The sequence below is a fragment of the Microcaecilia unicolor genome, chromosome 4, assembly GCF_901765095.1.
Source record: "Microcaecilia unicolor chromosome 4, aMicUni1.1, whole genome shotgun sequence".
NCBI classification, from domain to species: domain Eukaryota; kingdom Metazoa; phylum Chordata; class Amphibia; order Gymnophiona; family Siphonopidae; genus Microcaecilia; species Microcaecilia unicolor.
Window position 1 is genome coordinate 332,951,123 of NC_044034.1, and position 12,625 is coordinate 332,963,747.

The 12,625-nt window shown below is 47.8% G+C and overlaps 1 protein-coding gene across 2 annotated transcripts in view; it reads left to right on the forward strand.

The window, feature by feature from the left end:
* Positions 1-12,625, forward strand: part of PPP3CC (protein phosphatase 3 catalytic subunit gamma) — a 200,682-nt gene that overhangs the window by 153,713 nt on the left and 34,344 nt on the right. For both annotated transcript variants that reach the window (XM_030202021.1, XM_030202022.1), the window contains exon 11: positions 7,938-8,019. In XM_030202021.1, the coding sequence (XP_030057881.1) occupies positions 7,938-8,019 (82 nt within the window). The remainder of the gene's footprint in view (positions 1-7,937; positions 8,020-12,625) is intronic.

The window sequence follows — 12,625 nt, forward strand, 5'->3', positions numbered from 1 at the left end:
CTAAAACAGCAGTTGTTGGAAAAATGTTATTTCTAAAGACATTTCAGTTCTACTCTAAACTACATATTTGCTTGTATGGAAAGGCATTGCATACATCCTGATGGTTTCTGCCTTGGCTTCTGATTACCCATCACCAAGGTCAGTAATCCATTTCAGAGTGTCTTTAGTCTAAGGCTTTACCTGGGGAGCTTTAGGTGATAGCATGCCACACAGTAACAGGATAACTTTATAAGTGGTCACTTGGGTTGAGAGTGCAAAAAGGCATCTGTTTGCAACCTGTTTAATAAAGACACATGGGTGTCAATGTGTCTTTATAAAAGTATTAACACAATTGCTGCAGAAATCTAGAGCAAGGTGTAGATATGCACGCCTACTTATATAAAGTACGGATGCAAATCACAATTCCACCCAAACTCCACCCCAGAACACAGATGCACTGAACTTGCACACTTTTACGTTTGAGGTAATTTTATAAGAGGCATTCTTAAAGGGCAAGCAGGATAGCAAGTTAGAGATCAACAGAATTTTGGATCTGGCACCGGAACTGGCCCAGGTTCAGGTTTTGACCAAAAATGCCAGTGCCCCTTGCCTTTCCTCATCCCGCCTGACTGTCCGTATCCCCTCTCAGGACCTACCTTTAAGAAGCAGTGGTGGTCTAGTGTCCTGTTTGAGGGCTGGAATAAACCCCACTTGTTCTCGCCCTGTGCCGCTGCTCTGTCAAAGTGGCTACCGAGACTTCCCATGGCAGCCTCATGAGACTGCTGCAGAGGTCCCAGCAACTATTCTGTGATTGGAACCAGCATGGTCAGGAGTGAGTGTCCTGCCCATGCTAGTTCCAGTTGCAGAATGGCTTCCTGGACCTCCCTTGGCACCTATTTCCACAGGGCAGGATCGAGTGGGATTTGTTTCTGCCCCCGAAGAGGCTGCTAGACCACCAGGGCCTGCTTCTTAAGGGTAGACTCTTAAGAGGGGATATGGATGGTCAGGCAGGATGGGATGAGGGTAGAGAGTGAGTGGGGCTGTAACTGGGGGAATGGGCTTGGGAGATTGGCTTTTTTGGTCAGGTGGGGGCAGTTTTAGTTTTTGCCGAAATAGTGGCCAATTTCGGTTTCAGATTTGAATTCGTTTGGGCTCTGTAGCAAGTTCTCGCAGCACAAGTGATATCGCAGATGCCCATTTGGAAAACTGCTCCAGCTTAGTAATACTAAAAGTTTTTGAGCTGCTTCTCAGCACATGTGCATCATTCCCACCTATCATTTCGTGGGTCCACCTTAGTCTGTTTTTCCATGTGATTGGTACTCACATCAAGACTTTTTTGTTTTTCAAGTTTAAAAATCAACTTTTATAAGTTTCTTCAAGTCAGTCCTGGTGTCATGTGGTGGTACTTCCAGTAACACGGTTTTAGTCTGTTTTTGTATTTCCTTTATTTTTCATACTCAGACCAGTATAGGTCTTGAGGACCTTGGACTTCCGGTTGGGATTTGTTTAAATAAAAAATATTGAGTCATTTTGTCTCTTTGGCTATTTTTCTGGACGGTGTCTCCCCAGGGGAAAAAAAAAACCCAGAGGCAGAAGTACACACAGTGCAACAGGATCATTTCCATTACAGATGTCGATAAGTCATACCTGCAATGCCTGAGGCCCAGTTATGCACCCTCTCACTGTAAATTGTGTTCACAAATGTTCAAGAGAAGTGGTTGTGAGAAACAGTTCAAATAAATTTTTGATACCATGGAATCCAGTCTCTCGATGTTGGCATTAGAAGCACCTGGAACAGCATGATATGCTAGGTATGTTTTGTCATTGAGTATCAATAGAGGCTATCAGGACGGCTCATCCTGAGTCCCTCCTGAAGAAGAGAGAATTTGCATTTTACTTTGACACCAAGGGCTCATGATGCCAGCTGAAGGTCAAAGTGCATAGACATCATACCTCATTGGATCACAGCACCGAGAGCATCAAGGTACCAGAGACACTAGTGCCAAAGCGCCCCTGCCCATTGGACCTCTCATCCTTGGTATGGGGTGATGTGGTACAGCAGCCTCCCAAGGACCCAACACCTCCTATACTCAAGTGACTGATGTGTTTCCAACACTATTATTGATGGCAGCCTTTGAAGAGCAGCTCATAAGTGGATGAGTAGAGTACCACTTTGCTTAACGCAGTGCTGCAGCTTTGACATAGTGACAGATTCAGCTGATCCTCAAGACGTACACACTGCTTGCTAGAGTGGCATCGACATCAAGATCTCAAAGATCCTCAGAGTCCATATCGGCAGCACCGTTTCTCCAGTGCGTCAGGGGAGGAAACTTCACCGAGGTATTCACATCCCACTGCTGTTCAGAAAGGGACTCCTGACATGACAGTAGACTTGGCAACACACTCCTCTGGAATCCCTTTGGGGTTAGAATCCAACTATCTCTTTCTTTTCCTACTCCAAGATAGAGAAAATAAAAACACATTAAGGCTTGTTACAGCCAAAAATACATTGGTGTCTGTTTGCAGTGCCTTGTCTATTGTTCCTCCTTTTTTTTCTGTTGAAGGCAGCCTGTAAGTAAGGAATACCATGCTGTGAGAACTTTTCTTATCCTACTTGTCCTCAGAGGAAAACAAATTACTTACCTGTAGCAGGTGTTGTCTGTGGATCTGAGGGTACAAGTCACCACATACCCACCGATCTCCCCAAGGAGTTGGCTAATAACTAGTCTGTTTGACAGCTGCAGGAAGGAAATGACTCACTTTTCCAATAATCAAGTTAAGCTTTACTTTGGTTATTGGAAAATTAGTGGAAGCGATGCTGAAGGAAAGGATAGTGAATTTCCTGGAAATCCAATGTTATAAGGTCTGAGACAGCGTGGTTTTTCCAAAGGTAAATCATGCCAAACAAATCTGATTGAATTCTTTGGCTGGATGACCAGAGAATTGGATTGAGGACGTGCACTTGATATAATCTACTTAGATTTCAGCAAAGCCTTTGACATGGTTCCTCATAGGAGGCTCTTGAATAAACTTGACAGGCTGAAGTTAAGACCCAAAGTGATGAACTGGTTGACAGACAAGACGCCAGAGGGTGGTGAGTAATGGAATTCACTCGGAGGAAGGAAAGGTGAGTAGTGGAGTGCCTAAAGGATCGGTGCTAGCGCCAATTCTGTTCAATATATTTGTGAGCAACATTGCCAAAGGCTTAGAAGGTAAGGTCTGCCTTTTTGCAGATGGTATTTGTAACAGAGTGGACATTCTGAAAGGCATGGAAAACATGAAAAAGGATCTGCAGAAGTTAAAAGAATGGTCTGTTTGGCAATTAAAATTCAGTTCTAAGATGTGCAAAGTGATGCATTTAGGGAGTAGAAATCCAAGGAAGACACATGGTGCTAGCCGGTGAGAGGCTGACATACACAGACAGGGAAAGGGATCTTGGGGTGATAGTGTCTGAGGATCTGAAGGTGGCAAAACAGTGTGACAAGGCAGTGGCCATAGCCAGAAGGATGGTAGGCTGTATAGAGAGAGGTGTAATAAGCAGAAGAAAGGAGGTGTTGATGCCCCTATACAAGTCGTCGGTGAGGCCCCTCCTGGAGTATTGCGTTCAGTTTTGGAGGCCATATCTTGCTAAAAATGTAAGAAGACTTGAAGCAGTTCAGAGGAAGGTGACAAGAATGATATGGGGCTTGTTCTAAAGGACATATAAGAAACTGGAAGACCTGAATATGTATACCCTAGAGGAGAGGAGGGACAGAGGAGTTATGATACAGATGTTTAAATAATTGTAAGGTATTAATATAGAAACAAATATTTTCCAGAGAAGGGAAGATGGTAAAACTAGAGGACATGAATTGAGGTTGCGGGGTGGTAGACTTAGGAGTGATGTCAGAAAATTATTTTTCATGGAGAGGTTGATGGATGCTTGGAATGACCTCCCGAGGGAGGTGGTGAAAAAAAAATTGTGGCGTAATTCAAAAAGGCATGAAATGAACTCAGACGATCTCTAATCAGAAAATGAATGATATAAAAAACAAAACTGAAAGGGTTGCATATGTGTTTGCATGTCAAGTGGTGTTTAGGTGGCAACTCAGACTGTACGAGCCAGCCCAGCACTGACCTTAGTTGATGCAGCCAGAGTCCCACATATACTATCAAAAATACTATTCTGGAAGCTCAGGCCAAATATATTCAATGTATTAAAAAAGGAGGAAGGAAGACCAAATGACAACCGGCATGGTTAAAAAGTGAGGTGAAGGATGGGCTGGAGAGAGTTTCTGCGGAAACTCCAGTAATTTGGGAGGTGAGGACAGTGCCAGACTTTTACGATTTACGGTTTTTGACCCGCAAATGACAAGACTGATTTGGATAGGCTGGGAGTGGGCCTTGACGGCAACTTCAGTAGTTGGGACATAAGTAAAGAGCCTGGCAGACTTCTATAGTCTATGTCCCAGAAACACCATAGAAAGACCATGATCAAGTATATAATATGTTCATTGTACTTAAATCTTGAATTGATAATGTGACTGTTGGGCAGACTACCCTTTCAGGTCTTTATCTGCCGTCACTTACTGTGTTGCTGTGTAAGATGAGGTAGTGCATTAGCTTTAATATCACTAAGCTGAAGTACCTTCCTGCATGGGCTTGATCAGTAACTTCACCCATACTGTGAGAATTTGAATTCTGCTGTCCTTAGAGAACATTTGCTACAGGTATCTTGGTTTTGTATGCAAAAATTACTTTATAAAATTACCCCTTAACTGACCTGTTTTTCAATTTAAATATATTTAATAAACAACCAATAATAGCACAATACTGTTCTGGGCAGTAGCTACCAGGGGCGTATCTGCGTGGGGCCACAGGGGCCTGGGCCCCTGCAGATTTCACCCTGGCCCCCCTCCCCGCCGTCAACCCTCCCCCGCTGCTTACTTTTGCTGTCGGGGGGCCCCAACCCCCGCCAGCCGAGGTCCGACCCGAAGTCTTCATATTTCGTCTTCCTCCGTGGCCGTGCTGCAAGGAAGTAACGCTGCAGTGCTAATTCGTTGAATCCAGTTCGGAGTCTGACGTCGCAGCACCTTGTACGCGCGTACAACGTGCTGCGACGTCAGACTCCGAACTGGATTCAACGAATCAGCACTGCAGCGTTACTTCCTTGCAGCATGGACACGGAGGAGTCGGAGGAAGACGAAATATGAAGACTGCGGGTCGGACCTCGGCTGGTGGGGGTTGGGGCCCCTCGCCAGCAAAAGTAAGCAGCGGGGGAGGGTTGACGGCGGGGAGGGGTGGAGAGAGGCGGGGGGGGGGGGGAAGGGAGGCAAAAATGTGCCCCCCCTCTCTGGCTCTGGCCCCCCCTACCGCCGGATTCCAGATACGCCCCTGGTAGCTACTGTGTGGAAGTTCAGTTTCAAAGCAGCATGTGATTTGTAAGATGCCACAGTCTTTTTCCAGCTGGTGTGTAAGTTTTTCTGTCATCCCCACACAGATACTGTATACATTTTGTTTCTTTTCCTGTCCTATTTTTTTTTCTTTGGCTCCTTTCCTGAAGATCATTACATTTCCAGCTGTAAGAAAGGTATCTAGTGTGCTTCAAGTTTTTACTCTTCTTGATTGTACTGCAAACTCCTGGGAAGGGCATGGGATTTAACACCAATAGCTAACTTGCTTTCTCTCACCCTTCTTTGGAGATATGAAGTAAGTGCAGTGTTTGAGATCTTGTTCCTTAAATTACTTAAGCAATTGATCACATCATTGCATTGGAAATTTTGGTGCACAAGATTTTGTTCAAGTTGAAATTATTGCGTAGATTAAGATATACATATTTTTTTTAGAAAATGCTACTTCCAACTTGTTATCCAGACACTGATTCTTACACCTTTTGATTTATTGTAATATCTGCTTCTTAGGCTTGCTAGCTAAGCAATTGCAAAATTCGGGTCTTAAAAAATGTAGCCGCTGAAGTGATCTTACATGGAAATAGATTTGACCATGCATTTTTTTTTTTCATGAATTACACTGGCTACCTATTCAAGCAAGAATTGAATTTAAAGCTTTGACTTTTATTTTTTTTCTAAGATCTCACATGGTCTAATTTCAAGATATTTGATAAATTTAGTAACCACTTAGACCATTACGTCATCTGCGATCTTCATGGGAATTATTACTTTCACTGCCATCAGCTAATTGCTGCTGATTGGTCAATACTAAGAAGAGTACACTATTTGGCAAAGGTTATGAACTCTAGAACACTTTCCCATCTGAAGTCGGAAACATTACACATTATATGAGTTTTTGACACGCTGTAAAAACTTTGCTGTTCCAGTGTTACTTCTTTTAATTGCTGTACTGTCTGTACTTTTTCATGATCATGTTTATACATTCTGGTTTTTGACTCATTTTTATGTGTTGTATGATTTTGAAGAAACTTTTTGTTACCCGCTTAGAACTTGGTAGTTAAGTGGAATACAAATTCCGTTATTAAATTAATTAAATTTATATTATTAAAAAAGGCGGAAGGAAGGCCAAATGACAGCATGGTTAAAAAGTGAGGTGAAGGAGGCTATTAGAGCTAAAAGAGCATCCTTCAGAAAATGGAAGAAGGATCTGACTCAGGGTTCAGCAGCGGCTAAGAAAGCAAATAAAATGTTAGGAATTATTAGGAAAGGATTGGAGAACAAAATTAAGAATATTATAATGCCTTTGTATCACTCCGTAGTGCCACTGCACCTCAAATATGTGCAATTCTGGTCACTGCATCTCAAAAAAGGTATAGCGGAATTAGAAAAGATACAAAGGGCGATGAAAATGATAAAGGGGATGGAATGACTTCCTATGAGGGAAGGCTGGGGCTCTTCAGCTTGGAGCAAAGATGCATAAGGTGAGATATGATAGAGATCTATGAAAAACTAAGTGGAGTGGAATGGATAGATGTGAATCATTTGTTTACTGTTTCCAAATATACAAGGACTAGGGGGGTGCACAGCGAAGCTACTAAGTGGTAAATTTAAAACAAACTGGAGAAGTATTTCTTCACTCAATGTGTAATTAAAATCTGGCATTCGTTTCCAGAGAATGTGGTAAAAGCAGTTCGCTTAGCAAGGCTAAAAATGGTTTGAATATTTTCCTGAAAGAAAAGTGCATGAGTCATTGTTAAGATGGATTTGGAAAAGTCCACTGCTTATTTCTAGGACGAGCAGCATAAAACCTGTTTTATTTGGCATATTGCCGGGTACTTGGAAATGGATTGGCCACTGTTGGAAACAGGATGCTGGACTACAGTGCATATGTTATGTACTCAAAAATCACACCCATAAACGAGTTTTCTTAATGCATGCTTTCAGTGAAGGACTCCTTGGTCCTTCACAGACATATTGAATAAAGTAGTGCCCAAGTTGATGAAGCCATCAGCACTTGGCAAATAACAAACCCCATAACTTACAGCAAAAAGTTGTAAAGAGTTGGTTAGGACATGTAACCTCTCAGCAGCTTCCTTCTCCCTACTCACATTACAGAGGAGAGGCTGACCTGGCTCACAACAACTTTTTTCCTGTCTGCAATTCATGTTACAGATTCTGTCTTTGAAGAATGGAAAATTTCAAATACTTTTAATGATGTTCCCATTAAGAGACATGTACATCTTTGAATAATTCTTAATCTGGCTTAATAAGAGGTATAATACCCTCCAAAGAGTCTAGTTTGTTTTTTAGGGGAGGGGGTTGTGGGGTTTTGTTTTCAAGACCAGTAATATCATTAGAATGCTGCACAACATTTATAACTTGCATATCAGAGAGGGGATGACAAGCAGTAGGGAAAATCATATCTGTTAGGAGAAACTGCTAGCTCTATTTGAGGTGAGCTCTGGTTAATGTTTTTTGTTTAAAATCTGATACCATGTCTGCATATTTGCTTCTAGTCTGATTTACATCTGCCTTAACACACCTGTGTTCTTTCTTTTTCTCTGCAAGGCAGTGCAACAGTCCGCAAAGAGATAATTCGCAATAAGATCCGTGCTATTGGGAAGATGGCACGTGTGTTCTCTGTCCTCCGGTAAGAGCCTGCGTTGCGGGAGCATTGCATGACAATGAGAGAGAGGTGCTGATTGCACTCCCCCTCTGCTGTGCTGTAAAGGGAGTGCACTAATAAATGAGGTGAATGATATTCCAGTGCAAACTCTCTGGGTCTCCCAAGCCCCCTTTGTCTTCCTCTATTCTGGGCATGGATATGTAACGTTAGCCATGAGGAGTTATCATTGTATTCTCCGAGGGCAAGCAGGCTGCTTGTTCTCACAAATGGGTGACGTCCACGGCAACCCCTCCGATCGGAGATCTTCCTAGCAACAGAGTTTGCTAGTTCTCACGTGCGCCCACGATGCGCGCATGCTCGGCCGTCTTCCCGCCCAAAATCGCTCGTGTTCGCTAGTCTCCTTTTTTCCGCGGCTTGGGATGGCTGTTTTTTCGGTCGCTCCGCACCCCTAGGAGATCCCTCACGATTCGCGGTCTTTTTTCTCTTTTAAATTTTACCTCTATTTCTAGTGTTGGCCCGTAAGTTTTCTTTCGTGGTCGAGTGCGGCTTTTTCGCCACCCGTTCGTTTTTGGTGCCTTTTTCACCATCGCAAATTTTGATTTTGCCGGCGTGATTTTTTCCGCCCATGTCATCGAAGCCTTCCAGCGGCTTCAAACCGTGCACCCAGTGCGGCCGGATAATCTCTCTCACTGATAGGCACGCTTCTTGCCTTCAATGTCTGGGGGCTGGGCACGTCCTCAGGCCTGTAGTCTCTGTCTTCTTTTGAAGAGGAGAACTCAGGCGGCGAGATTAGCCCAGTAGAACAGTTTGTTCGGGGCTTCATCCGGCGCGTCGACATCCTCCGTTCCGCGGTCCTCGGCATCGGAGCCTTCATATCGACATCGAGGCCTTCGGTATCGAAGTCATCGTCTGGTGCAGTTTTGAGACCGGGATCGTTCCTCGTGAGGATGTCGTCGGAGGGTGCTTCGATGTCTGGAGTGCAGGTGAGGGCTGTCCATTCCCCTGCTGGTGGTGGTGAGCCCATGAGCAGGTCTTCGCCTGACTCGAGGGCTCCCGCGGGTCAGCCCCCCCGGGATTGACCCTCTTCGGACCCGGACCCGAGGGGACGTTTGGATTCGACGTCTTCCTCTTTGGTACCGGGGGGTACCGAGGCCGTGCATCGTGCTAAGGCAAAGAAGCACCAGCATCGGTGTCCTCCAAGCGTGGTACCGAGAGCTCTGGGTCGCCGGTACCGCCGGCACCCAAACGTCGACATCAGGAGGACCGCTCACCCTATTCAGGAGGTGTCGATGCGTTCCCCTGTGGACAGCCCGGTACCGCCTCCATCCCCGGAACAGATTCGAAGCTCGTCGCCGGTACCGGCCCCACCGCCTTTCTCCACAGCCTCTCTGAACGAGAGCCTCAGGGCCGTCCTTCCGGGGATCCTGGAGGAGCTGTTTCGCCCTTCTCCGGTACCGGGGGTGCTTGCGCCGCCGGTGCCGTCGAGTGAGGCGATGGCTGGGCCCTCGTCTGCGGTGAGGACACCCGCCCCGGTACCGCTTGCGGTGCCGGCCGCCTCCCAGGAGGGCTCCCTGACGACGTCGATGGAGGAAGCTCCATCGTCTCCGCTACGGGAGTCCTCTTCTCGACGCTCCCACCGTGGCTGTGTTTCCACGGAGTCGAGGCGGGCGCAGCTTCGGACCGAAGTCTACCAGCTGGTGTCCGACACTGATGAGGAGGCCTCGTGGGAAGCAGAGGAAGGCGTCGGATATTTCTCTGACGAGGAGTCTGACGGTCTTCCTTCTGATCCTACTCCCTCGCCTGAAAGACAGCTTTCTCCTCCGGAGAGTCTCTCTTTCGCAGCCTTTGTCCGGGAAATGTCTACGGCAATTCCCTTTCCCGTGGTCACGGAGGATGAGCCGAGATGCTGGAGCTCTTGGACTATCCTTCGCCACCTAAGGAATCATCCACAGTACCCATGCATCATTGCTGGTGAACTGGGCGAAACCCTTAACTATGCCCCACATCCCCAAGAAGATCGAATCTCAATATCGGATCCATGGGGACCCGGAGTTGATGCGGACTCAGTTGCCACACGACTCTGGGGTGGTGGATCTGGCCCTCAAGAAGGCCAAGAGTTCTAGAGAGTATGCTTCGGCGCCCCCGGGCAAAGACTCTAGAACCTTGGACTCCTTTGGGCGGAAGGCCTTCCATTCTGCAATGCTCATCGCCAAAATCCAGTCCTACCAGCTCTACACGTGCATACACATGCAGAACAATGTGCGGCAGTTGGCGGACTTGGTGGACAAGCTCCCTTTTGAGCAGGCCAAGCCCTTTCAGCAGGTGGTCAGGCAGCTGAAGGCGTGTAGGAAATTCCTGGCCAGGGGGGGCTTTGACTCTTTTGATGTTGCATCCAGGGCCGCTGCGCAGGGTGTGGTGATGCGCAGGCTCTCATGGCTGCGCGCCTCCGACCTGGAAAATCGAATCCAGCAGCGGATTGCAGATGCCCCTTGCCGGGGGGGACAATGTTTTTGGGGACAAGGTCGAACAGGTGGTTGAACAGCTCCACCAGCGGGATACCGCTTTCGACAAGTTCGGCCGCCTTCAGCCTCTACCTCTTCGGGTAGACGTTTGTATGGGGGAAGGAGGACGGTTCCCTATTCTTCCGGTAAGCCTAGGTACAATCCTCCTTCCCACCAGCCTGCTGCTCAGGCTAAACCCCAGCACGCTTGCTCTCGTCAGCAGCGTGCGCCTCATGCCCCTGCGGCTCCCCAGCAAAAGTCAGGGGTGGGCTTTTGACTGACTTCTGCAGAGCATAGCCGACGTTCCAGTGTCTGTGCCGGACGGCCTACCGGTCGGGGGGAGGTTAAAATTTTTTCACCAAAGGTGGCCTCTTGTAACCTCCGATCAGTGGGTTCTCCAAATAGTCCGGCTAGGGTACTCTCTCAATTTGACCTCAAAGCCTCCAAATTGCCCACTGGGAGCTCAGTCCTTCAGCTTCCAGCACAGGCAGGTACTTGTAGAGGAACTCTCCGCCCTTCTCAGTGCCAATGCGGTCGAGCCCGTGCCACCGGGGCAAGAGGGGCTGGGATTCTATTCCAGGTACTTCCTTGTGGAAAAGAAAACAGGGGGGATGCGTCCCATCCTAGACCTAAGGGCCCTGAACAAATATCTGGTCCGAGAAAAGTTCAGGATGCTTTCCCTGGGCACCCATGATTCAACAGGACAATTGGCTATGCTCTCTGGACTTAAAGGATGCCTATGCGCACATCCCGATTCTGCCAGCTCACAGGCAGTATCTTCGATTTTGTCTGGGAACACGGCATTTTCAGTACTATGTGCTACTCTTTGGGCTCGCCTCCGCGCCCAGAGTGTTCACCAAATGCCTAGCCGTAATAGCGGCTTCTCTACGCAGGCTGGGTGTGCATGTGTTCCCTTACCTCACCGATTGGCTGGTAAAGAACACCTCCGAGGCAGGAGCTCAGCAGTCCATGCAGGTGACTTTTCGACTCCTGGAGCTGCTAGGGTTTGTGATAAATTATCCAAAGTCCCACCTTCTTCCAGTTCAGAAACTCGAATTCATAGGAGCTCTGCTGGATTCTCAGACGGCCCATGCCTACCTTCCAGAGACCAGGGCCGACAATCTGCTGACCCTTGTCTCCTCAGTGCGGGCGTCTCAGCAGATCACAGCTCGGCAGATGTTGAGATTGCTCGGCCACATGGCCTCCACGGTTCACGTGACTCCCATGGCCCGCCTTTTTATGAGATCAGCTCAATGGACCCTAGCCTCCCAGTGGTGCCAGGCTGCTGGGAGCCTAGAGGACATGGTCCGCTTGTCCACGAGGTTTCTCCTCTCCCTTCATTGGTGGACAATTCGATCCAGTTTGACGCTGGGGCGTCCCTTCCAAATTCCTCAGCCGCAAAAGGTGCTGACCACGGACGCGTCACTCCTGGGGTGGGGGAGCGCATGTCGATGGGCTCCACACCCAGGGGACTTGGTCCGTCCAGGAACAAGGTCTACAGATCAACCTCCTGGAGTTGCGAGCGGTCTGGAATGCTCTGAAGGCTTTCAGGGATCGGCTGTCCCATCAAATTATCCAAATTCAGACAGACAACCAGGTTGCTATGTATTACATCAGCATGCAGGGGGGCACCGGATCTTGCCCCCTGTGTTGGGAAGCCGTCAGCATGTGGCATTGGGCACGCCGGTTCGGCATGTGGCTCCAGGCCACGTATCTGGCAGGCGTAAACAACAGTCTGGCCGACAGATTGAGCAGGATCATGCAACCGCATGAGTGGTCGCTCAGTTCCAGAGTGGTTCGCGAGATCTTCCAAGTGTGGGGCACCCCCTTGGTGGACCTCTTTGCCACTCAGACCAATCACAGGGTCCCTCAGTTCTGTTCCAGGCTGCAGGCCCACGGCAGACTGGCGTCGGATGCTCTGTTTTGGGGGGAAGGCCTCCTGTACGCGTATCCTCCCATTCCTCTGATAGGGAGGACTTTGCTGAAACTCAAGCAAGACGGGAACCATGATTTTGATTGCTCCTTTTTGGCCTCGTCAGATCTGGTTCCCTCTTCTTCTGAAGTTGTCTTCCGAAGAATCGTGGAGATTGGACTGCTTTCCAACCCTCATCACGCAGAACGAGGGGGCG